Below are 26,239 nucleotides of genomic sequence, written 5' to 3'. Positions count from 1 at the left end.
CTGTGTGTGACCAGGTGGGAATTGCAGTGTTAGATAGGTTTGTGAGCTGTTGTGGCCAGGCCCTGCTCCTTGAGGGTGTTCAGCACAGCTGGGGACAGCCTCTGCCCTTCCAGCAATGGACTGCAGCATAGATTCTGGAGCTAATCCTGCGAAACAGTTTTATTCACTCTCATTGCTCTTGCTGATCTGACAAAGTATGTTTTAAAGGCATTGTTCTGTTTTGCTTTTGCCCCGAGTCTTGCATACTGCAAGCTCAGGCTTAGCTGGTGCCTCCTGTAATTGAAGATAAAAATGAAAAATGAAGTGCTTTTAGTTGTCATACTGTATTTTTGCATAGTTGGGATTATGTTAAGAGCACACCATTAAATTATGTTCCTGTTCTGCTTTATTTTTTTACCCTGAAGATGACAGCTTCTGATGGTGTACAGGAGAGTATCCCAGTGACAGTCAATATCCTGGTGGTTGATGCAAATGACAATTCCCCAACCTTCTCCAATATATCATACAATGTCAAGATTTATACAGATATGAGGCCTGGGGAAGGCATTATAAAGGTAATTTCAGGTCTTTTTATTAGCTTTAACTCACTTGTTAGCGGTAGACTGTGGTCTTAGTTCAAATTGGAAATGCATTGAAAACAGCTAGAAATACAGTTTGTGTATCTCCATCCACTTTGTTACTTGCATATCTATTAAAAAGTTGCTAAATACTAAATGATAGGCCTGTTCAGGCTGTCCATCTGAAGTTTCACAAAACCTTTTCATCCAAAGAATCTCGAAAGAAAAAGCAAGATATTGAAATAAAATTCCAAAAAACTTTTGGAAACGCAGGTGAACAGTTCAGTAGAACATAACCAGAAATGTTTTACCATGTCACAAAACTGGTTTTTACAGAAGCCTAAGTTGGCTGGTTGTATAGCAAATGAGCAGTGAAAAATGTGTGTTGAGCACCTTTTTCAGAGGCCCAGAGAGAAGAACAGTTTTAATTAAAGTCTGCAAGCACTGATTTATATCACAGACTGGAGGTGAATCTGGTTGCACTGGAATAATTTGAAAAAGAATTTTGGGTTGTAACTCTTCTAAGATCTCTGCCATACTCCTGAGGGCTTCTAGACTAGATGAATGAGAAGACAAGATGCTGTTCCTGGAGGTTGGCATTCAAGGATGGTATAAGGCAGTGGGAATACTGGGTGAAAAAACACCCTCATCAGCTGACTTAAAGTATAATTTTCCGTAATATAATTAGGTGTATAAGGTTTGACATGAGGAGCTGTATTTCTGATATCTCATAAAACTCTTATCTCCCTGTATAAACATGTGGATTTTGCAAGTAAATAACATTTACTTGATATTTAAGGTACAGAGATATATACAGTGCTGAATTTTTTATTTTTTATTTATCTTGAAACATAAGCAGTCTAGTCCAAAAATAAGTCATTAGCATTGTCACATGGCCTTGGTTGCACAAAGGAAAAGGAGGTGCTATGGGTTTAAAGTATTTGAGTATCTAAATGGTTTTTCCTCTTGAAGGTACATCTGCCAGGAAACAAGGCAAAAGATGCTACTAGATGAGATTGTAACGTATAAAAAGTTGGCCTTAAAGATGCTATGAGCTGCCTGTGTTTTGTTTATGATACTTAGGAGAAAGTAGAGCAGTGACTATGCTTTTCTAAAACAGCTGCAGTGCTAAAGTATTTCTGTGTGCAAAGGGAATGTGCACACTTCCTGGTGTTTCAACTGCAAGTATTTTCAGACTGAAGGCGTGCAAAGAACAAAATTACAAATTCCTTAGTAAACTGTTCCTTCTGGGGAAAAGCAAGGGGGCGGCTCTTCAAGGCCATCTGGAGTAGCCTTTGCCATCTTAGCTTAGTGGAGACACAAATTACTTTGTGAGCAGGTTTGGTCTGAGATACCATTATGTTGCTGTTCCTCCAGCGCTCGTTGCCGCAGTTACCTTTTGCATTCCTGCACTGATGCTGAGTGACTGCTTGTCATTATAAAAACCTTCAGACAGATCAATGAAATTATGCAGATTAGAAACATTGCAAGGACCAAAAATTGAAAGGGCAGAAATCAGCCGAAGAAAAGTCTAGATGCAAATATCATCAGAGCATTTTAACTTAGCTAATGCCTGAAGTAGATCTGGAACAGGTACCTTCTAGAATAACATTGTGAAGTTGGAAATTAGTAGAGAAAGTCAGGCCTTAATCTTGCCTTTGCTAAAAATTAATATTCTCTCAGAAAACATGAGAGTTCTGAGAAGGAGTTTTTTGCCTCCTCCACAAATCTGTCTGTATGTGTTTGGTCAGCACGTGGTTACTTTCAGAATATGTGAGTTTATAATGTGGTCAGAGACGGAGAGTAGAAAATTCTGTCTGTTTTAGAAGAGGGGTTGTTTTCAACTAATCTTACGTCACAAGATTATCTGATTTTATAAACTGACAGAAAAACCTAAGAGTCATCTTCAGATTTCTGCATACTGTGATAATGCCAGTAATACTGATTTTTAGGCTGCTGGAGTATTTGGGAGGTTGCTTACCTTGTTCTTTTGCCTGGGCTGCAAGCACCAAGTCTTTCATTCAGTGTTACAGGAGTATGAGAAATGGGATTTGGTTTCTGGAGTTATGAGTAGCCACCATTCTGTGGTGCCACAAGTACCCATGGGTTTCCTTAGGCCAGGAAGGTAGGTATGTGCTGCCTGATCACTGTTTGCTTCAGTTTTATAAATAAATATCTTCCCAAATGGAAAATAGACTATTTTTTCCCCCTTCTTAACTGCTAATACAGTGATTCGGATGATAAATTTAGTTTGCTTTCTGTATGTGGAACAAATTAATCTTGTACCCCTATCTCATAATTTGTTTAAGAATCATTTGAGATTGTCTGGGGTGAGCTGACAATCAGCTCTGAAAGTTCCCAGAGGGAGATGACACAGGTCAGATATGATTGGTCTGTAAAAAAGACTTTCTGTAATCAGAGAAAGTAAGTTAGAAAAAGAACACTGACCTCAGTTAATCTGTCCAATCTCATAGTCATATACATTTAAGCAATGACTTGCACTTTCTACTCAGACCTGTTTTCAGAGATGGTCAAGAAAGTATTTCTTTTATGAAGCACGTAATCTTTCTAAAAAAATGCAAGTTTCTGGTATAGCAGTGTGCTCTCACACAGTTGCCACTTTGCTTTTATTATCCTGAGGGTAATAAGGGATCATGATTTTTTATTTTTATTTTTTTCTGAGTGCAGTCGCATGAACATCTGCAAATACCCAGTATATATGTACTTTTTTAGAGCAAGGTATTCCCCTCTTTTTGCTGTTGCCTTTCAGTGAGCAAACAGTGGAAACTAACTTGTGTGCTACTGAGTTGCACTGGTTTCATCTGGGAGCCTGGTGGTGGCTAATCTACCTTTTGCCTTCCAGTTGTATGTGTTAGCTGCAGCTTTGCATGGCTTGTTTATTTTTCACAAAGCTGCTGGTTATCATGATAACCACAATGAGCTTGTTGCCTTTATAGGAATGATATCCCTCCGTTTTCTGAGGATACAGCATGCAGCATGAAATACCTGCTTCCTGACTTGAGCAGGCACTAATGCAGTACCATTGGGGTGCTGAAAACAACTGCTTTGGGAAGTTCTTATTTCAGTTGCCTACTCTGAGTACTTGTGAGATTGAGGCCTTGGTTGAGAAGAGTACCTTTTCAGTTAAGTTCAAATGTCTGTATACTCTGTCTCTTTCAGCTTGAGAATTACCTGATTTTTCCTTCTGCTTTTATAGGTATTTTATTGTGCTCCCCAAGAAAGAAAATAGATGACTGATATATCTGCAATTTAAATCAGTTAAATGTGTGGTAAATAATAATTACCACAAGATAGACTGATGAATATTAAACCTATTAAAGTACTCAATTCCATCTTCTTTATATTATTATTATAATTTTTATGCCCTGATTTCCACTTTCCTATTAATATTTTCTTCCTGCAATTCAGGTATTTGAACTTCTTACACATTGATGGTTGGAGTATGCAATAATAATGCAAAAATATTTCACATAAATAATTTAAATCCATTCTGGTTTTGTATATGTTCTCTTTACAGAATAACTTGTGAACTAGCCTTAAGAAGTATATGCTGTTCTCACTCCGCTTTAAATTTATGAAACAAAAATAACCTATTTTAATTTATCTGTGTATCTTAATTTCTGCCTAGTTTCCTATATGGCTACGACTGATGTTCAAGGGCTCTCTTATAAGAACAACTAAATAACGACATGATTAAAAATGGAAAATAAGCTTTGCTGTGTATTAGTGCATTACCTGTTTGTTCATCTTGTGCGAGCTGAAACAATTCTGCCTAAGATGACCAGTGCAAGTTAAATTGGAGGTCCTGCCCCAGATCTTGGTTACAAAGCGCATTCAATTTCCCACTTCACAGCATAGACAACCATTGTGCTGGAGGTCAGAAATGAAAGCAAAATGATAAAAGGTAGTAAAACTGCAGGCAGTAAAGTTTCTACCCCTTTGTCTTGCTTGCAGTTAGAATTAGTCTTGAGCAGTAAGAGTACTTTAAATTGTACACAGGAAAAAAATTATCTAGAGCCATTAAATAAATGCCTCCTCTGGGACTGTTTTGCCGTTACCTCAAATGCAGCTTCTCAGTGCTGGGTCACTTTGTCTCTTTTAAACAGTTTCTTTTCATTCCCCGCACTTGTGCACAGGTAACTGAAGCCATCCTTGCATACAGACACATGCTAAATTATGTATTAGAGACATGTTTGGGTATTTGCAGCCTGGCATATGCTCATGCAGCTTTTAAACATATGCTGATACAGCTGCATACAGCTGTTAAAAATGCATCTTGCTATAAAACCACAGAACTTAGAGAAAATCCACAGAATTTAGAGGAAATCTTTGTAATAGTCATCTGCAAACCAAACCTAATGTTTTATTTATGTGGTTATTTACAGCGCTTTGCCTTCAGTCCATCGCCATATTAATTTCCATCTACAAAGTAAACATTATTAGCAGAAACAGAAAACAAAACTGGCTTATGTTTGCATTTCTCAATAAATATACCTATATACAGGTAAAAGTAACGGACAAAGACCTAGTGTCTGAAGAAGATATTGAAGTGTTTTGACCTGCTTTTAGTGTTATGTTTTGTTGGCTCAAGTTCAGGAATATTTTCATCATCTTCCTGTGTGCTCCTCACACATAGGAACTCATTACTGCTTTTCCTAGCGCAACAAATAGCTGAACTGTACTGCTGAGCCATAGAAGGATGAGGAGGGTTGCCATCTAAGTTCTGGCAGCCCAGTGATTTTCACTGGTGTGCTGCTCTGGAGAGCAACTATACTGTTTCCTCAACACTGTTATACAACATAAATGCATACTGAATGTGCTCTGGAGCCTTGCACTCAGTTGACTGTAGCACTCATTTTGATGACAGCTGTTGAGAGGTGACCTGCCATGACTCATAGTTTCTGCAGAATTCACTTTAGGTCAGTACAAGTCATACCAACATTGTTGAACATTTAATTTCTTGAAAAATGCAGGGCTACTGGAAAGGTTAGTAATCTCTTTATCTGCTCAGGGCAAGCTCACTTAAAGTGTTACTGTGGAAGTGTTGCAGGTCAAAAGGTGAAGCCCAGGTTTTTCCAAGTATAGAGTCCGAAGAAAGCCTATATAGTGACGAAGAGTGTGGCATTGTAAGCTGTCAGGCATCGTTGTAAGTCCTTTTTTCCTTCCAGGAAAGCCACTTCTTGCTGCAGCATAATATACACCTATTTCACAAAACTTTCAATACATTGAATCATAGAATCAACTAGGTGGTAAAAGACCTTTAATATCATCAAGTCCAACCATTCCCACAGGACTGCCATGGCCACCACTAAACCATGTCACTGAGGTCCTCATCTACATGGTTTTTGAATACTTCCACGGACAGTGATTCCACCACTGCCGTGAGCAGGCTGTTCCAATGCCTGATTACCCCTCTGTGAAGAAACTTTTCATAATATCCAATCTAAACTTCCCCTGGTGCAGCCTGAGACCATTTTCTCTTGTCGTATCCCTTTTTACTTGGGAAAAGAGACCAACCACCTCCTCATTCCTTCCTCCTTTCAGGTAGCTGTAGAGAGTGATAAGGTCCCACATGAGCCTTTTCTTCTCCAAACTAAACAACCCCAGTTCCTTCAGCCATTCCTCATAAGGCTTGTGTTCTAGGCCCTTCACCAGTTTTGTTGCCCTTCTCTTGACCTGCTCCAGCAACTCAATTTCTCTCTTGTAAAGAGGAGCCCAGAACTGAATACAGTGTTTCTTAGGAAAGTAAAATAAATCTTGTTTTGTGTTTCTTTCCATATATTTTAGACCGTATTTCTCAAATCTTGTTAACTGTGAAGCTCTATGATTCTGGGACAGCTGGAGATGGAATTTATAGACTCATGTATTATGGCAGCTGTTAAACTTTAATTCTGTCTAATTCTGGTTTTGAGTCCTGGTTTTGCCCCCAAAACATTATTCAAGTCATTTATCTTTTCAGGCATTTGTTATTTGTAATTTTAATTAACCTTATTAATCTATATACTTGTGTAGTCAATTAATTTCCTTTTTCATGTTGTCACAGTAAGAGCTGGCCTTGTTCCAAATCCTGTCATTAAATACTTAGGACCCTGTATTTTGTGTAAAAGCCTTTATTTATCTTTTTGTGTGTGTTACTTCTGAAGTTCAGGAGAGGTTATTACCACACTTTTCTTAACTCTGTCATTTAGTTTGATAGTTACTTTTTGCAAGATTAATGAATACATCTGGTCGTGTATAGAAATGATAGAAAAAGCGATTAAAGAAACTGAGTTTGAGAGGGGTTTAATTTCTAAACCCTATGAGGGTGCAGAAAATCTGAGTTTTGGTGTGTTCAGATGGACCATTGCAAGTTAAGATATTAAGATGCATATATAGATCAAGATATCACATGGGTGGAATGCAAAGAATGTTCCAAAAGTGTAGTCTTCATAGAATTACTTTTTTAGAATTTCAAAATACAGGATGAGGTGGATATGTTCTCAAAAAGAGAGCAAGGTTTAGTTTCTGCTCTTCCAGTTTTTTAGCTATCCTTGGGCAAAGGTGGTTTGAAAGTTGAAGGTATTGCTCTGAAAGGCTGTGACCTGCTGAAGGTTTAGTGTGATGCTATTTTGATTAATAGATTACATTATATGCTCATATAGCGGACCTCAGTGAGTTCTTCTACCCGTTTGCAATGCAGTGTGACTTTGAGAGTGTCACGGGGATGAGAAAAAGGTGTCTAGCAGGCAAACATTTAGCCTGCTGTGTTTGCTGGCCCTGGCTGAGATAATGTCTGTTGATCCTGCTTTTAGCTTTGCAGTTGTTGCTAGCGTTTTCTGTCAGTGTGTGTTATACTTAAATCCTGAACTTGCAATGCTATATGCAATAAAGCCCACCGGCATGAGTGTGTCAAGAAAGCTAAAGCAGAGAGGCCAGCAGAGACCTTTCAAGAAGCTACAAGTCTATTATTTTTTTCATACTCACTTTAGGAGCCCTGCAGGGAATCGTTCCTTGGCTGGGATTTCTGACTGGTTTCATACCCCAGGGGGCTCTGCTGCTGTACCTGCTGGTGCCCTTTGCCATTTCTCACCTCAGACTTCCTTAGCTGCAGCTGAGAGCAGCAGCACCCCGTTGTACCATTGTTCACTGTCATTTCCACTTGTCTGCTCTTGGTACTAGGCAGCTGGGTGCACAGACAGTGCTTCCACTGCCTGCTGCAGCTGTGGCCTCCTAGATGTTCAAGTACTACTCATACCACTTTTATTACCCTGTGTGCTTTTTGAGGTGTAATGTATAATTATAAGAAATTAAGAGCTAACTGAGAAATCAGAGTGGGTATAAGCCAAATAACTTCTATGGGAAGAAGAAATTCACCTTAGAAAATCCAGAGGTACTGGTATAGTTCGGTGGTACTTTGGTGACTAAGCCCTAAATGTAACAAAATGCTGTGTTCTTTTTGTGTTTTCTGAGCATGGTGATAATTAAGATGCAATTTTAACTGTAGTAATACAGGTCAAGTGATAGGCACTGTGAGCAGTTTGCTGTGTGATTATAGATTGTATATAGAATAACCTGTGTTATTCTCTATATGTGTAAGTTAAAACAAGAGGTGAAAGGGCTTAGCTAGGACATGGGACTGTCACCCAGCATGACTGAGGCATGAATGTATATTTCTGATTGTCACAGCAGAGGTCTGATTTGAAATCTCAGATTTCTAGTTACTTGCTCTATGGTGCATCAGTCGGAGTCATTGCTACTTGGCAGTTGGCTAAAAGCAAACAAATATGATCACTGAGCCATATTTTCTGTCTGTATGTGTAAATATTTATTTTAGCATGGCACCCTACAGAAGTGGGATAAACCCATTGCCTTTCCCAGGGCAGAATAAGAACCCACTCATTTCATTATATTTATCATTGTAATATGGGTCTAAAATATTAGGCCTTAGATTTTTCTCATGCTTAGAATCAAAATTATACACTTATATAAAAGAAACACTATAAGCAAGAATAGTCACAGTCCTGGTAGATAGACTGTGTAGAGATTCCACAAGCACAGCCTTTCAGGTAGGCAGTGTCATGTTCCCATGTCAAAAGAACCTTACACATTTGTCATGTGCATGGTTGTGTTTCCTAGGTGTGTATTCATATGAGAAAGCTGCTATTTCCCTTCCACGTGGCTTCCTTTATGGTACATACACAGATGAGTGATACAGACATTGTTCTCCAGTCCTCCACACTGGGGGCTTGTAATATAAGCCCTAGATGTTAGAATTTCCTGCAGAAACAAGACTGACAGTTTGAAGATTGTAGAGAGAAAGTGAGAACTTTCAATATTTAAATACAATCCTCTTGTTATACTTTCAACACAATAACTATCTTCTTCCCTCTCCCTCTTCCCCCTTTGTAGGAAGTCTTATAAGTTTAAGTCCACAGAGAATAAGTTTGGTCTTACTTAGCTTTCATAATTCATATCTTTCTTAAAATAATTTGCTTGCAATTTTAGGTAAGCAGTTTTTCTCTGCTTCATGATGTTTCTAAACCTATTATCTTTTATTTAAATTGTATCCTTGTCATACAGTAGTTAGAAATTACTGCATGTTACAGGTGTTCAATTTTCCCCTCTATTTCCCCTACCCCTACTGGGTTGCCTTACAAAAACCTATTAAACTACAACACTGGACCATGCATGCTGACATTCTGGTTTTTAATTGCAGCTCACCGCTGTAGATGCAGACGAGGGACCCAATGGACAAATAGTATATGAAATTTTGGCTGGGGATAAGGGAGACTTCGTCATCAATGACCGAACAGGCCTTATCACCATTGCTCCAGGAGTTGTATTGTCAGTGGGGCAATCCTATGCTCTCACTGTAAAAGCATCTGATAGTGCTCCTCCTGCACAGAGAAGGTAATTCATCTTATAATGAAACTAATGTTTTAATCAATGCTTAGCAGCACGTAAGAAGTGTGGCACACACTTATGTCTATAAATCTGCACTGAATCATAATTCAGTATGTTGTGTTTGGTATAAGGATCACATTTTGGAAAAATTTCATATTAGAAGTCTTTCACTTTTTGTTCCTTATTTATATTTTCCTTACGGTATGCAGTTTTCATTGTTTAATTTACTTGTAATGGTCTGGGTGTTTTAAGTTGACATGTTCTGCTGTCATTGTGCATGCCCATTTCTTAAAAGAAATTGAAGTGAAGGGATGTAAGGAAGAAAGCAAGTGAGAAGGGAGATGCTTTTTGTTCAGAATGCAGCTTGCTGTGATGCAGAAAGGATCCCAAACAGTCTGGGGCTGAGCAGGAGACCTTCTCTCCAGCTATGGGGTGTGCAATGTCATCCAGACTTGGCATGCTGCGGACATACTTGGCAAGCTGTCCCAGTCGTGAGCAGCGCCCCCACTAAGACTTAAATTCCCATCAGCAGAATTATTTCTGTTCACTACCACCTGATAAGGAAGAGCAGCCTGCACATTTAGTATGGTTGGAATAGGATGCTCTTGTGTTCAAAAAAGATAAAGGCATTAAGTCCCACTTATCTCCTTCTTTTGAGTTTGTTTTCTGCATATGGCAATTGTGCATAAATGTAAGGGTGGGATGAGGGTTGTGTGCATAAAAGCAGCTCTCATTTTCTTGGACTGGTATTGATAATGTGACAACCTCATTGCCCAAAGAGGATGGCAGTAGTTTCCAGCACTTAAATCTCAAACAATCTTTTATCTTTTCTTCAAATGGGGAATAACGCAAAAGCATCTTTTCTTTCAGGACCTGCTGCTTCTATCATGTCTCCAATAAAGCAGCTCATACTGTTGTGTTCATATTTTATAATTATGTTTTCCAATAACTGAAGTATTCAGATTATTAGATGTTTCACAAAACTAATACTGGAGAACATAGTCTTCTGGCTGAATTTATTTCTCCTTCCCCTCTTGCTTGCTTTCTTGATAAGCCATCTCTTAGTGTAGCTGATAGTAGTCCGTTAATAGTGCTGAGGAGAGGATTGTGGATTATTATGTACTTGCTTTTGTATAGTACTAGCATAGTTTTAAAGTGGAGGACAAAAATCAATAATGCCACTTCAGAGAGCTTCAGAATCCAGCAGTGTGGCCCCAGCAGCAGTAGCCCCTACAATACAGCTTTGATTGCTATCAGCTCCTTTTATGTTTGAGAAATCTTTATATTGTCTAAAAATACATGCTTCTGATGATGTATGTTGGGAGCATGTACTTCCTCATCTGAAAATGTCTTTACTGCAGCAGTCTTCAAAAGTGGAAAAGCTCTCCTCTCTTGTCATTTCTGCTTGTCTCCCCTTTTATGGGATTCCAAGTAATTTCCTTCATAGCTTTCAATATGTGTTCAAAAAAACACTTGATCTATGCAGTATTCCCATAGCTTGGGCGAATGGCTCTGGGTTCGGCCTGGCCTGTATTTGGGGCCCAGAGCTGTTCTTTGTCTGTGAAGGAGGGAGGAAAGAGGTGGGAAGGACACTGGCACTTCAGCAAGGTGCTGTGGAGCAAGAATGTGAACAACCAGATTTAGTAGCTGGTAAGGAATATTTGGATAAAAAGTTTTTGCTGCCTTCTTAGTCTGTAAGGCTGGAAAACCAGAAATGAGCTGGAGGTGCTTGAAGCAGGCTCTTGTCATTTTACGCAGAGAAAAATCAGGAAGAGATCATGTGAGCTACAGCTCTGAAATCCTTAAAACTGTTGTTCTTTTTTCTCCTTAGTGCCTTGCTTTTGGCTGTGAGGTGGTTAGTATCTCGCAGTTGGGGTTATATGAAATTCTTGCTGCTTCTAATGCAAAGTTGTCACATTATGTTAGGTGATTCACCTTCCTGGAGGCAGTAACCAGTATTTGAGACTTCTGGGAATGGGCTTGGTCTAGCCAGCCATTATGTATCTGAGCAGGCAGGAAGGTGTATGCCTTGTAAAATAAGTATTTGGATGTAATTGGAAATATTAAGGATTTTTTCCCAAATTTGGGTTCTGATGCAAGACATATCAGGCTAACTGTAAACAATGTGTTAACTGGCTGGATTTGAATTTATCACCTTGATTATGCATGAAGCAAGACCAGACTACTAAACCTGGCTAGGAAATGTAGCTCTCTAGCCTTTGTATGCACAAATTTAAATCGCAATGCATTCCGTGTAGTTTTTTTGCATGGTATGACTCATTAAATTCTTGGCTGTTGACTGTGCACAAGGCAAGATTTTTTTTTGAGTATTCTTAAAGTTTCTATATATAGCAAGCACCATTAATTTCAGTTATTAAGGTATATTTAAATACACTTAAGTACCTTAAGTATATTTAAGTCTAGTTTTTTAGAACTGAAGGTGTAGTTAAGCGTATAGTGATTATCAGTTTCTGTTCTTGAAATAAATGAGAATAGTTCTCAAATCCATTTCATTTCAGACCTAAACCTTCTCACCGTTGACCTCAGATTTCTATACAATGGAAGCATGTCAGTGACAACAGTCATCTGCTAGATGAAGTCCAATCTAGAAACTACCCAATTATGAAATTATTATTCCGCATAGTGGAAAAGTATGCTTTCTTTTTGAGTTGCATATAGAGATATCGTTTGTCCAAAGATATATTAGTCTATGTATATAAATATATTCGTTATACATTAAATAATATAGTTGTATGTGGAAATCACACAGAGTTAAAGGAGAGACATGAATGCAGTCTCAGTGGCTTGTTGACCATGTGTTCCTTGCATTACCATTTAGCTGGTGTAGAATAAAAGCCATATTTCCATGCTTATAGGAGGTTGTGAGCACTGCTTAATTCCTGAGCTCTGTTCTGTTCTCAGGGTATTAACCTGTCCCTGCACCATTAAAACACCAACTGCAGCCGTAGAAAGGGTTAGCTCTTCTCCTTTCCTTTCCCATGCCGAAGTAGATTTTGCCAGCCACCTAAATGGGCTGTATATAACACACACAAAATGATTGGGCTAAAATTGCAAAGTGCTAATCAAAAACGGGTTGGAAATGAAAAAGTAGCCATTTAATATTATAGTGCTTTTAGTTTGCAGATTGCTAGTGCTTTACTTTGTGTAAAGATTTGGAAAAAAAATTGCTTACTCTTGTAGTGAACAGAAACCTTTTTCTTTTTGTTTTAGAGCTTGGTAAACAATAAATCAGCTTGGGTATTATTAAGATATAGCAGGATGAGGAAGAAAGTGGTATATAACAATATATTTTATTAAATACTTATCAGTGGAAGAAAAATGCACACTAAACTGCAACTATTTGGATGTGTATATCATACACAGCAGCTATCCCATGAAAATATGCAGCACCAGTGCTTAAGTGATATTTTGTCTGTTAATTTATTGTGTCTGTTGTTGAGCATTTGATGATGGTATTTTGTTTACTCCGAGGATGTAAGTGTGGAACATCATTAAGGTTAGTGGAATGTGAAGGAGTATTTTAAAACAGAGAAGAAGACAGGTAACTGGCTGTAGTTCATAAGGAGGTAATTTACACAGACTGATCAGCTTTAGTTGTAATTGTCTTCCCCTGATTACACTGGTTTTGTTTATATTCACTGAGTCAATAAACTGCAAATTCAGCTTCTTAAATGCCCAAGGATATGATAGATAGGAAGTCTCAGTCATTCACTAATGCATTTCAGTGCAAATTATGCATTTGTTTGAAGTTTGATTAAATCAAATAAGGACCTGGCTATTATGTAAGTTCCAAGCAGTAAGATCCTCATCTCCTATATTTGTAGATGGATGAGAATCCTGCACTTGCTCCAAAAACACTTGGCTGTGGCAAGGGTAGCTTCCACAGTATCTCTTCCATGCCCTCAACTAGCTGGTAGCCAGGGTGGAGCAGTTCAAGTCAACTTGAAGTCTAACAGCAGTTAGAGTCAACTTGTATATATTATTAATAAGTGGTGGGTTGACCTTGGCCAGCTGCTCTCTCACTTTTCCTCCTCAATAGGATGGGGAGAAAATAAAGTGAGAAAGTTTGTGGGTTGAGATAAAGACAGGGAGGTCATTTTACCAGTTACCATCACAGGCAAAACCAACTTGAATTCAGGAAAATTAATTTAACTTTTTGCCAATCAGCGGTGAGATGTTGAGAAATAAAAACTAAAGCAGCAACTTCCACAAACTCTCCTTTTTTTCCCAGCCTCATTCGTTCATTCCCAACTGCTCTACCTCTGAGAAGCACAGTCAGTGGTGGTTACAGTCAGTTCATACAGGCCCTCTGCTGCTCCTTCCTCCCCACATCTTTCCCTGGCCCACTGAGGTGTCCCCATGGGCTGCAAGGGAGTCTCTTCTCTGCTGCCTGGAGTGCCTCCTCTTCTCCTCCTTGGTGCTCACAGGGCTGTTTCTCACACTTTTTTTTTCCTCCCATTTGTTCTCCCATTTGGTGTGTTTTCCCTTTCTTAAATCTTTTCCCCCAGAGTCACTACTACCGGGGCTGTGAGGCTGGGCTGTACCTGGCCATGGCCTGTTAAAATGGCTGAAACCAGCCATGGCCACCCTGGGGAGCCCCAGCTTCTTCTCACAGAAACCCCTTGGTACTCCATGCAGTACAATAGATAAATGCGTCTGTCTCCTGTTCAAAGCAGGCAGCAGCAAAGCAACATTCAGTGTGTGTCCAAGCTGGCCAAAACGTGTGGCTGAGCTGTTATCGATGGAGTGTCCCAGGCTGAGTTTAATCCCTGCCTTGTGGGCTGCATGTGTGGATGTGGCCCTAGGGAAGCAGCTACTTCTGCAGCAGTTATGTATGGGTGGGAATTGTCTTTCTGGACGGGGATGTCAATGGTTCTTTACGGTCAGCACACTGCATGACACAGCCCCTAAAACACAGCTGTCTGTCATGGTGTTGTGGAAGTGATGGCCTGCGCAGCTCTAATCAGTGGGATGGAGCTATAAAACCCACTGGCAAAGGGCAATGGGAAGCATTTGTAACACAGTGACGACCGTGCTTGGTCAGAATCCTGTACAGCTAATTAAAAATGTCCATCAGTGATGTGTCATTTTGGTAATAATTCTGTCATTTACCACAGAAGATATCTGGTAATTTCTGGGAGGAACCTCTAAAAATGCGCTGTTTGCTAGCCGTGCAAGAAGCATCTCATTGTGTGTTCATGTTTTTCTTTTCTCTCTTCCCTCCCCTCCTTTACACCCTTCCGCTACCCACACCTCCACCCCCTAAAAAAAAAGTGGGGGGGACAGAATTTGGGACAAATCCCTTTGTTCTTGAAGCAGTGTCTTTCCTGAAGCCCTAAAGCCTGAGGTTTACCAGTTCTGTCAAAGGGCAATCTGTGCCTGTGTTATACTTGCTCTCCTCGGGATTTTGTTTTGGGGCAGGGGTACTGTTTAACATACAGGAGAGAAGGCAGATGGGATAAATGAGCAAAGATGCAAGATAAAGGTCCCTTTAAGCTAGATTTTTAATGGTTTTCAACTTCAGGGAGACTTGTCTCCCTTTCTCTGTTTGGAGCAACTGAATAGCAAGCATGTCGACAGCATAGTCTTCGCAGGGTGTGTACTGAGTGTCAGCGTTTGCTGAAGAAACTTCAACTTGCAAACTGGAATGCTGCTTGCAGGGTTAGGGGTTCAGTGCAGTTGAAGGGTTTGCCAGGTTTTCTCATAGTTTCCTGTACTGCCATGACTCACTAGATTGAAGTGGGTTAGATTTTATTTGTGTGAACCTCAGTATTGGTGTAGCCTATTAAAGAGTTGTGTCTTCTCCCAGCATTATTTTTTTCATCAATATTTTCTGTTCCTTCTCTTTCAAAGAAAGGTAGCAAACTGAACAATAGCAGGGGTCCCCCAGGGGTGGCTATTGTGCATGGCAGGCAGAGTTACCATCTCAGAATTTGTCACGCTCTTCTAGAGGACACAATATTACCAGGGGGATTATGAATCTTTTTTGTATGTGGAGTGTGCACTGAAATCTTGCTGCTTTGGGTTTTTTTAAAGAACGCTAAGGCTACTTTTAAAGTAATCATTTAGCTTTTCTTCTGTTAAGGTGGCAACCTGCTTTATTTTTGATGCAGAATGAAAAATACATTCTAAAGCTTTTAAAGGAGCAAGGGGAGATTGCTAGAGCCAGAGAACACACAGTGGATAAAATACATAAATACATTGTTGTTTGCCTTGTGTTTGTTGACTTATTGATTTCGACTGACTTTGATTTTTTTTTTTTTATTTTTTTTTAATTCTTACATTTCAGGAGCTCTATTACTACTGTTTACATTGAGGTCCTTCCACCTAACAACCAGAGCCCTCCCCGCTTTCCCCAGCTGATGTACAGCCTTGAAGTCAGTGAGGCCATGAGAACTGGAGCCATTTTGTTAAACCTGCAGGTAGAGATGTTTCCCTGTAAGCCTTTACCACATTCCTTCTGTTTGTACCAATGCCAGAAGCCAGTCCTTGCATACATGGGGAAAGGACAGTTTCTAAGTATTGAAAATTATTTAGCTGTAATAAATAGCCTCTTTTACATGGATCATATAGGAAAAGTGTTTGCTTGGATATTTGTGTGTGTTCTTTTTTTGTGTTAAGTGTGCCTGGAAAGGTACTGTAGGCTGCATATGGGACTGAAGTACATAAGAAAATATATGCCATGAATGGTTAAAACTTGAAAGCCCTGTGATTTCATATGTTAAAATCTCTATATGTACATTTGCCAGCAAACCAGAGGAGCTTAGAACGTGCCATACCTAATTCACATGGAATTTCAATAAGGTTCTTGGCATTCAGCCTTCTTTAGCCTGTTGTATTTGAAAAGCATCTGAAGATATTTACTCCCCTTGGTGTATGTAACAACTGCTGTTAACAGGCTAACAAAAAGCAAAGGTCCCTGTACAGCTGACCACACAATATAGCTCTGCTAGTGGAAGCAGTGAAAGCACATTAGTCCAGTATTGCTTTTTAAATAATGCTGCACTGACATAGTTTGCAAGCCCACTTGCTTCTCTGCGGGCTGTTGCATGATTAACTTACCAGCTTTCTGCTAGCTTAGTTACTGTTTCCTAAGCTTTTGCCGCATTGCATTCTGTCCATATGCCTGGAAAGCCAGCTGTGCAAAATAGGTAGATAAATTACAACTCTTTAGATGTTTGGGGAGAGGGATCAGATTGATCAGGAGAGGGATTATTGTCAAATAGTTATGTCCTCAAGTCTAAAACAAACTCAGTACAGCATGCTCTCCTGAGCATGGTTCCTGTAAACATAGTTATTCAAACTTCACACAAAGCCATTCAAAGGGGGAAGACTGGAAATGCCTGATTTGAGATACCTGAGCTAAACAGAAACCATACAGAGCAAAGTCTTATCTGCCTTAAGTCAATGTAGCTCTATTGAAACATGTTGAACTTGGTGGAATTTAGGTTAGTTTAGAGCAGCTGAAGCATATGGCTCTGTGTTTTGTGTATTCAGTAAATGCACAGAAAAAAAAAAATTTAAACCAAAGTATGTGAAATAAAGGAACTCTAATTGAGTCACTGATGCAGGTGAATGGGTAAATTTCTGTTAAAATTGTTTGATGATGGAAGATTAAGATTATTATGGATGGTTAAACTGGTACAGTCACCTGTGCTGAGGGAGGATGACTCATTTAACTCAGTGCTGAAAATTAACTTGTGTTATGTCTTTAATGCCTGCAATGAGTTCAGAATTGGAGCCATGCTGTTCAGAAACCTTTTCCTCACTGGAGGGGAGATGCTTGTTTTAGAACCCCCAAAGAGTAATGCAAGCCAGGAGCTTGCTGAGAAGCAGAAACACTTGTGTTTACTTGACAGGTGTGGAATCTATGGCTGAAAGCCTAAGTGATCTTTGGAGGCACAAAAACTATTAGCAGGTTTTAGTATTTAGGGATTTTATGAAATTTAGATGTTGTTAGAAAGTGAACCCCATTGTTGAAATAATCTGTCTGCTTTAAAGTTTTGCTAAACCCCAAGCATTTTACCCAGATTTTGTCTTCCTTTTCAAATGATCCTTGGTAAATTATGCTGAATAAATCTGGAAAAGACTGCTCATGACAGGCAGGGCAGGGGTGATGCAAAATGGTCATAACAGCTACTATCCTTGTAGCCCGGTCTCTAGTAAGCATTTTAACGATGCAGTAGTACATGTTCTCTTGCTATATGCCCCAGATCCCCAGAAATGACAATTTACTTTGTTTGGGAAAGAGTGAGATGCATCAGTTAGTTTTAAGAGCTTTGGAAATGCGTAGAAAATGTTATCTTTTACTTATTGTTATTGCAATATAAACTTATCTTGTATTACCAATATGCTATGAATGATTGAATTTAGGTAGACAATTTCTGTTTATGAAAAATACTTAATTGTTAAATCACAAAGATGCATGGCTTCATCTCAGGGAACTGGCAAAGACTATACCTCTTGTAGGGCTGGTGGTCCTGAACCAGAAATATGGATGCATTGTCTTTATTGTGCAAGTTCATCTGCCTCATTCTGCATTAAAACATCCATCTGTATTAAAGAACTTTGTGTGGAGTAGATTTTGGTTTTCACCTTTTTTTTATTCTCTGTGTAATAAGGAACATTTTAAAAAATCAGAAACTGAGTATTTTAATCTTATGAACTCTTGTGCTGTCTTTTCCAGGCAAACAGAAACTTAGCAATTAGTCATTTTTTTTTTTTTTTTTTTGAGGAATTTTAACAATAGCTTAAGGTATTGCTTGTGTTCCATAGGTACTATGGAATATTACCAGCCCTAAAATATTTAACAAGTGTTTTCATGTGTAAACTTTCACACTGACTTTTTCTTTCATTAGTAGTCTTATCAATACATCAAGTGTTTTGAAATTAAGGTATTGAGGTTTTTGTTGATGCATAGGGTTAAGAGGTTATGCTTTTATGACCCTTCATAATATTTTGTTAGTGTTGTGTACAGCATAAGGATTACAAAAACTGGGAGAGAGTGAGCAACTTATTTTAAATATTCCTGAGTCGACAAATCTGAATATCTTCAAAACACCAGTGTCAATGCAAATACAGCTGTTTTAAATTTGCCTAATTTGCCTAATAAGACTTTAAAATACATGTTCTAAAAATAAAATTTACATTTTTCTTTTCCATTAAAATATTTCATAGAGATGATGGAAGGTTATATTTTTTCTTACACCATTCTTTATTTTATGATGTACCCAGTTGATTGTGACTGGTGTTTTAATTAACAACATTTGAGATTAAGGAATGCAATATTAAATGATCTCCACAGTACTAATTTGTAAATAACCCTAGGAGTTTATTGCATGCCTGGGAGGAGTTTATGCTTCATGTTCTGCCAGCCATTATTAATTAAAATATGTAAATAGTGATTTTTTCTGGGAGTCTGCAAAACAAATAGGATCATTATCGTGGTCCAGTTATGTGCTGAACAAGGAGGCAACATAAAATCAGTGTACAGTTTATGAAGTCACTATGCAATTGATCAGGAAAACAGTAGTTATAGATTGCTTTTTCCTCATGTACAATCTTCAGTGTTTTTCCTATGCACATAATAACTTTCTCTTCTTTCATTTTAAAAGAAACAGATTTATTTTAGTTTTTTTAAACAATGATAAACTTTCCCTTGTGATTTTTTTAAGTGTGTTTATTGAAAGGTACATTTTCTTTGGACATAAAGAGGAAAAGAAAATTAACTAGAACCAGTCTTTTACCTTCTGTCTTTCTGAAAGTCTCCTGACTTATTATGAATGAATGTAGACCATAAATAAACCTCTGAGATACCATGAAATATGAAGTGAGGACAGGATGACCTTCAAGTAAGGTAAAATTAATACAAAGGACCACTAAATATAGAAGCAACAATGTGATTCTGATGAACTAAAATCTATGATAGTTCACAGAGATGACAGCTAGTCCGATTTTCGGTATCTAGTATTTGTATAATTTTGTATTCTTGGCTAGCACTTTTTCAGGTTTTTATTTTATTTTATTTTATTTTATTTTATTTTATTTTATTTTATTTTATTTTATTTAAGTCAGCTCATAACCATTAATATCATCAGCATAAGACTATCTGAATTCTGCTCATAACCTCTAATGTGCTGGCACCTCCTGTCATTTGGTGCCATTCATGGATTTAATAAACAAATTTCCTATTCTATCACTAATGTTGTTAATGAAAATATTGATCAGTATTGGCAGAAATATGCACAACCTTTTAGAATTTTGTCAATACTAAATGCTGCCCACTGCTGTCTGACCTTAATTTTTATGATCAACTTTATTCTTGATTAAGCCTGTTATCTATTTGGAGACCATGTTGTCTGAACTTTTTTAATGGAAATGTTACATAAGATAGTGCGAAAAGCCTTGCTATGGCTTAGACTCATTAATACATCCACATCTTTTTCCCTATATACAAGACCTGTTGTCTTCTGTAAAATGAGATTAGATTGCTTCAACATACTTTGTTTTGAGAAATTTAGCTTTGTGTTATCCATCTCCATATTGTCATTGCGGGTACTTACACATAATTTGATTATTTGTGGTTTTCTGGGAATTGGGCTTTACCTGTCTGGTCTGTGATTTCCTGTCTCATTCCTCTGTGAAAGATGTACCTGGTGTTTGCCCTTCAGCAAGTTTGTCCTCTGTGAGTTTTCAAAGAAAACTGTTAATGGCTTTGAGATTGCTTCAGCCCATGTTTTTATACACTAGGATGAATTTCATCAGGCTTTAATTTCAGCAGATGATTTAAAGATGCTCTAGTTATGTACCTATTCTCTGCTTTATTTTTTCCCAATTCTCATCTGAGATTTTACCCCTTTGTTGCCACACAATTTTGTTTGCTGCTTGATTGAAGCTGAAATGCAAGAATTGTTAGCTCATTGACCTCTACATCAAACTTTCTGCTTTTATATTGCGACAAAGTGCCACTCTCCTGAGCTTTCCTCTGTAATTTAAACATTTCTTTGTTATCCTTTGTATGCTTTTCTGTTTCTGTGTTCAGTTTTGCCTTGACTTTTTCTGACTTTGTCCTCATATAGTTATTCTTGCTTTTTCTTTAGACTGGCCCCCTTCATCTGCCTTAGCCACTATTTTCTATGTGCTTCCTTTGGTTAAGGCAAGCTGGTTTCTTAATAGATCCTCTGTTCTGCCTGCATGCTGGAATAGTTTGTGCTTCTGTTCTTAATGTGTGTGTGAGAGTTTTTTTTTTGGTTTTTTGGGTTTGTTTAGGTTTTTTTTCTAAAGAACTGCTCTTTAGATGGTCACAAAGATACACAGCTTTGACTATGGTGTACAGCAAATGCTTGAAAAAATAGATAAGGAAAAGGATCGTTGTTGAAAGATGAGAAACACAAAAATACTCTTTTTTTTTTTTTCTGTCTCCTGGTAAATCCTATCTATCTTTCTGTGAACTTGTTGGTTGGCCTTCTTGCAATTATTTTAGTCATTTCTTTATTGTTTGTCACAGAATCGTAGATTCTTAGAGTCACAGAATGGTTAGGGATTGGAAGGAACCTGAAAGATTGTCTAGTTCCATTTCCCTTGCCTTGCACAGGGACACCTTCCACTAGACCAGGTTGCTCAAAGCTCTGCCCAGACTGGACTTGAACACTTCCAAGGATGGGGCAGCCACAGCTTATCTGGGCAGCCTGTTCCAGTGTCTCACCACCCTCATATTGAAGGATTTCTTCTTTATATCTAATCTAAATCTACCCTCTTTCAGTTTAAAGCTATTCCCCCTTGTTTTATCCCAACACGCCCTTGCAAAGGGTGCCTCTCCAGGTTTCTTGTAGGCCCCCTTTATGTACTGGGTTTCCTGTGGTAATGTGCTTAATCAGTTTGGATTTGGAATGCTAAATTGTTGTAACTGTGAGACAGTTCAAGAGACAATATTTTCTCAGGAAAATTCCTGATAGTCTTTTTGGGGAAAAGGTGTGTGTATACATATTTATGTAACATATTTATGGCCATTTTTATAAATAGGTTAGCTGAAGCATAACTTCAGAAGTAGTTTACTCAGCTTCTGAAAAGCTTTTCTGTCATCTAGTAGGTGGAATACACTTTCTTTGATGCTTTTTATAGTCTTTCTCAAATATCCTAATCTTCATCCCCTTCCTCCCCCCCGAAACAAATTATTATGGAGGGTGAGCGCTGCAATGTCTAAACTGCTCAGAGCATCAGTAAAAGTACTGGGATTCTAATAAACTAATAAGAAAAGAAGTGGAAATGAATAATAGGAACAAAAGAAACAAAAAGTTCAGTCTATTCAGTCTGTAGACACAGAAAAATATAAGTAATTCTGTGAAGCCTGAATTTCATACTTTTGGTGTTCTGTGTTTATTTTTAGCAGTAATTTGAAAGTCTATATTCAGGATATTGTTGTTTCTATGTATCATAGGAATTCTGATGTGCTACAGCTTCATCTTAAGTAGCCCATCTGTAATTCCCACTGTTGCCTTACAAACAGATTCTTGTCGTCCCTGTAGAAAACTTTAAGAGAACTTCAGGAGTTAATTTTCAGTTTATGAATTGAAGGAAAGAAAAGAAGGCTTTGTAACTGACTTAATTTTATCCTCTTTTTTCCTAAAGGCTTTTGATAGAGAGGGTGACCCTATAAGATACCTTATTCAGAACGGAGATCCTCAACAAGTTTTTAATCTCTCTCAAAGGTAAGTGGAAAAACCTTTAGAAAATAGACTTGTAACTTTTCAGTCAAGTGAAAATGTGGGTTGAGAGCTAAAGAAAGACTTGTAATCAGATCTATTCAGCTGTTCCGTAGATTGGCTCTTAGATGTTAATGAGAGCTCTGTAAATGATATTGTACTCTGGAGTTTTTCACAGGGGACTGTTTATTTTAAACACTTTTGTAGGTAAAGATCACTGAGGTGGAAACATTCTATTCAAAATAGTGACCAGAGATTAATTAATAACTTTATACTTGTCAGCTCTTGACTAACATCAGGGACAGCTTTTGCTTTCTTTTTTTAATTTCTTTCCTTCAAGTGTTTTAGTCTACAGTGGAAAGTAGTCTGTTGTAAAGCCTGTTTTTCTTAAATTGAATGCCGACTTAAATAGAGTTAGAAAGAAAGGTTATGTTATGAAATGATAAGCATGAGGTAGGTCTCTGCCTGTCCCACCACTCCCTTCTTTATTTTACCCAAGCAGCTATTATTTACATGCCAAAGTATCTTTTATCTTTGCAGGAGGAAGGGAGGGTGCTAAACTGACTTCCTGTGGTAGATGATGGGACAAAAATAATCTGGAGCTTATTTGTTCATTGTGCAGGTGTAATTGTAAAAAATTGTTCAAATTTGGTGTGAGGAAGCGATTGTACTAAAACAGGTCCGTATTTTCTGAATAAGTTCTGCATTACTCACTAATCTCCCATATACAGAGAATCAAATAGCTTATGAAACAATGTGACAAAAGCCTTGAACATCCCAAGAGATGCTGATGCTGTTGTCCACCAACATTGCTGGGCCCTCTAACAATAAAGACTTGTCAGGCAATGAAAGGGAAAGCTTAGAGAGGAGACTGTTCTGCTGAGATGGCAAAAGCAAGAAATCACGTTAGGGTGCTGGTTTTATTCATTGCTTAGGGCTGGAGTTTTCAGTGCAAATCAGGGAAGGTATGGTTTGCTTATCAGCTCAAAGGGAGCGCTAGGATTCATAGCTCCAGCACTGTGCAGGTTTGTATGGTTTGTACAAGTGATGTTAGCAATCCTTCCCATAGAAACATAAAGAAACTTGGTCTGACCCACTCTGTGACTTTAGAACTTGAATAATAAGAAGCATGCCTGGGTACACGAGAGGTGCTGTGAAGTGGGGGGGGATCACTTTGTGGGTAGTTGTTTTGGGTTGTTCATGCTTATCACAATACTGTTAACACTGCAGCATAAAAATTCTGATAGTTCTCCATACCAGAGAAAGACTTAAAAAATGTGTACAAATTCAAGCCAACTTCTCGCCTGCCAAACCCGTGAGGTAAAGGAATTCTAGAAGTTAGATCCTAGGCAGCACCTGTGTTGTCCAGCCTTGGGTGTAAACAGTGTGGCAGTAGCCAGAAATCAAGCTGTTAAAGGTGGCATGTGAATTCACAGCTGTGAATTCAGTCTGAAAATAACTAAGAAATGTCCAGTTTGCTCTCTGAAGGCTTCAGGTACAGCATACCCCTATGTTGTTGGGTAGTGTTGAAGCAGTTGCAGGTTTCACCTCCCAGGGACTGTCCAGGGAGCCTGGGAGTCCTTCTCCATCCTGCTGAGCCTCTGTGGCCCATCATGGGCAGCCTGACATCCCCCAGCCTCACATCCCCCCTACATGCATCTGAGCACCACTGCGCATTGAGGATTTCAACACAAACTTAGGCGTGTGTTTGTCTTTTTGGTCTGTTGCCTCTTGATAAAAAGAAGAGCTCTTTGAAGTGTTCTCTGAAAAGTGTTTTTAAGTGTTCAAGAACCACATAGATGAGGCCCTCAGTGATAAGGTTTAGTGGTGGTCTTGGCATCCTGGGGTAATGGTTGGACTCGATGATCTTAAAGGTCTTTTCCAAGCTAGTTGATTCTGTGATTCTCTCCTTCCTGCCCTCCTTGCACCTCTCTCCTTGGAAATTGTTCATGAAAAATTTTCTTCAGCCTTTTACACATTTTTTCTAGATGCTGAAAAGCCTTGATAGGAGATTAAAGTAGGATTAATATTAAACAAAGCATATAGTCAATGTGAGTGGCATATTAAGGCTACTGGAATTTATCTCAGTGTTACGTTTATACATTTTAAACACTTTAAAGCCAAGACAGAGACCATGAACATGATTCTGTCTCTTTCTTTTTCTCATCTGGATTATTTTCTTGTATCCTAGAGCACATCAGTTAATTCCTGTGTAATTCCCTAACTGGCAGCATGAGTACTGAATATTACCAGTGTTACATCTACCCACTAGATCTCTCATCCTGAGTCTGAGGATTGCTGGATCCTTTTGTTCCTTCCTCTTTGGCAATGCAAAGTGAGCATAAGCTGTAGTAAATCAGTACCTCCTTATCTTCCCTAGGGACAGTGATGATTAAAAGTTGGGGTATTAAATGAATGTGAATACATTGGAATCCTGGAAGTTTTTATAAACTATCCTGTTTCTTGAATGATGTTCATCTATTGAAATGGAGACTGTAGATTGCAGTTGTTCAAGTGGTAGGAAGGAGGAGATAAAAAAGGTGGTATGATAGTGCAAAACTGGTGGAGAAATTTAAATGGATATATGCAGCTAAAGGTCAGTGTCATTAACACAGTATTTGTTGTCAGTTGCTGTCAATTTTTTATTCTTAGCTCCACTTAGATATTTAATACTTTACCACGTAAGTTTTAAATGTTTTATTCACTGTTCCTTTCCTAAAAAATTCTTCTGTTCATATTTTGTTGCAGTGTCTTGGACAAATATGAAAAATATATATGATCTATTATGGTAGCTAATTGATTTGCAGAAACACCTGGAAGTAAGAGAATTGTTAAAATACAGACCATAATTTAGCAATTTTGACAGTTAATAATACATCTGACCGTTCTACAGCCCACAAAGGAAGTTAATGCCTTTCTCAGTAGCATCACTACCATTTGAGCGTCTTCTATTTATAAGTTTAAGAAGTGTAGTTTAAAAGTTAAATGGTTGTTAGTAATATAACAGTAATATTACTTGCACTCACCCGAATATTCCTTAGCAGAAGACAGTACATAAGAGTGGAAGAAAAAATGAGGTGCACAGTGTTACTAATTTGTTACACACAAATTACAAGATGGCTTGCTGGAAATGCCACCACTTTTAAACTCATTGCTTTCTTGTGGGCCATGTATGTATGCAAAGCCAAGAATTTACTGTTAGTCTAATTACAGTCTTAGTAGTCCAGGTAGAACACTAATGCAAATAGCTAAAATTGCAAATATACCTGTATTTTACTATGTGTATGTAAATAAAAATATATAGAATGTAATTTATTATGCCTATATGTAATTTTATAATTTATGTATGTATAATCACATATATATGTATACATGCACATGTATTTTAATGATATGTAGCTATATTTATTGTATATATTTTTATATAACACATTTATAAGTAGCTATATATAGCTACATTCATTTATATAACTATATATGTGGCTATGTTTAAAAAGAAACACAAACTTTCTAAGGTTTGTCCCTTGATCTTGCGTTGTGCTTTACCCTTTCACTTTCCCTTTGGGGCTCTCAGGGCAATAGAGCAAGAGTCTATGCGAAGTCTTCAGCATGTGCCTGTACTGCTCTGTACATAGTTCAGTCTTCACACAATAACCATATAATAGCTAGCTATTACTTAGAAAAATATATAGAAAAATAGGCAGCACGCTACAAAATTGTAGAAAAGTCAGCAAAAGTCAAACCAACATTGGTGTTGGGTACATGCTTATTAGATAATTGCTGTTTAAAGTTAAAACCATCCTCTGAGGAGGCCAAGTCAATTCCATGCAAAGAAGCATGGTAGGTCCCAAGGCCCTTTTGTAGCTTGGCACAACACTTGCGGCTTGAAACAAGACATGTCCGCTCCATATTTACTGTGTTAAAAAACTATGCACAATATTTGTGTGTCCCATTGTTTTTAAAAACCTCCAGAAAATAATTAAATAATTTGGGTACAATGAAGTTGCTAGCTTTTCCTTTTTTGAGGAAGCTAAACATGACTTATGCCTATGTTTT

At 38.1% G+C, this 26,239-nt stretch overlaps 1 protein-coding gene across 10 annotated transcripts in view; it reads left to right on the top strand.

Moving 5' to 3' along the window:
* PCDH15 (protocadherin related 15) overlaps positions 1 to 26,239 on the top strand; it is a 370,883-nt gene that overhangs the window by 177,246 nt on the left and 167,398 nt on the right. For all 10 annotated transcript variants that reach the window (XM_062637927.1, XM_062637929.1, XM_062637924.1 and 7 more), the window contains 4 exons: positions 405 to 554; positions 9,274 to 9,467; positions 15,772 to 15,904; positions 22,110 to 22,189. In XM_062637927.1, the coding sequence (XP_062493911.1) occupies positions 405 to 554; positions 9,274 to 9,467; positions 15,772 to 15,904; positions 22,110 to 22,189 (557 nt within the window). The remainder of the gene's footprint in view (positions 1 to 404; positions 555 to 9,273; positions 9,468 to 15,771; positions 15,905 to 22,109; positions 22,190 to 26,239) is intronic.

Source organism: Pezoporus occidentalis, unplaced genomic scaffold (assembly GCF_034315485.1).
Source record: "Pezoporus occidentalis ecotype Australia unplaced genomic scaffold, CSIRO_AGI_Poc_V1 ctg54, whole genome shotgun sequence".
Taxonomy (NCBI): domain Eukaryota; kingdom Metazoa; phylum Chordata; class Aves; order Psittaciformes; family Psittacidae; genus Pezoporus; species Pezoporus occidentalis.
This window is presented reverse-complemented; position numbering and strand designations above follow the sequence as displayed.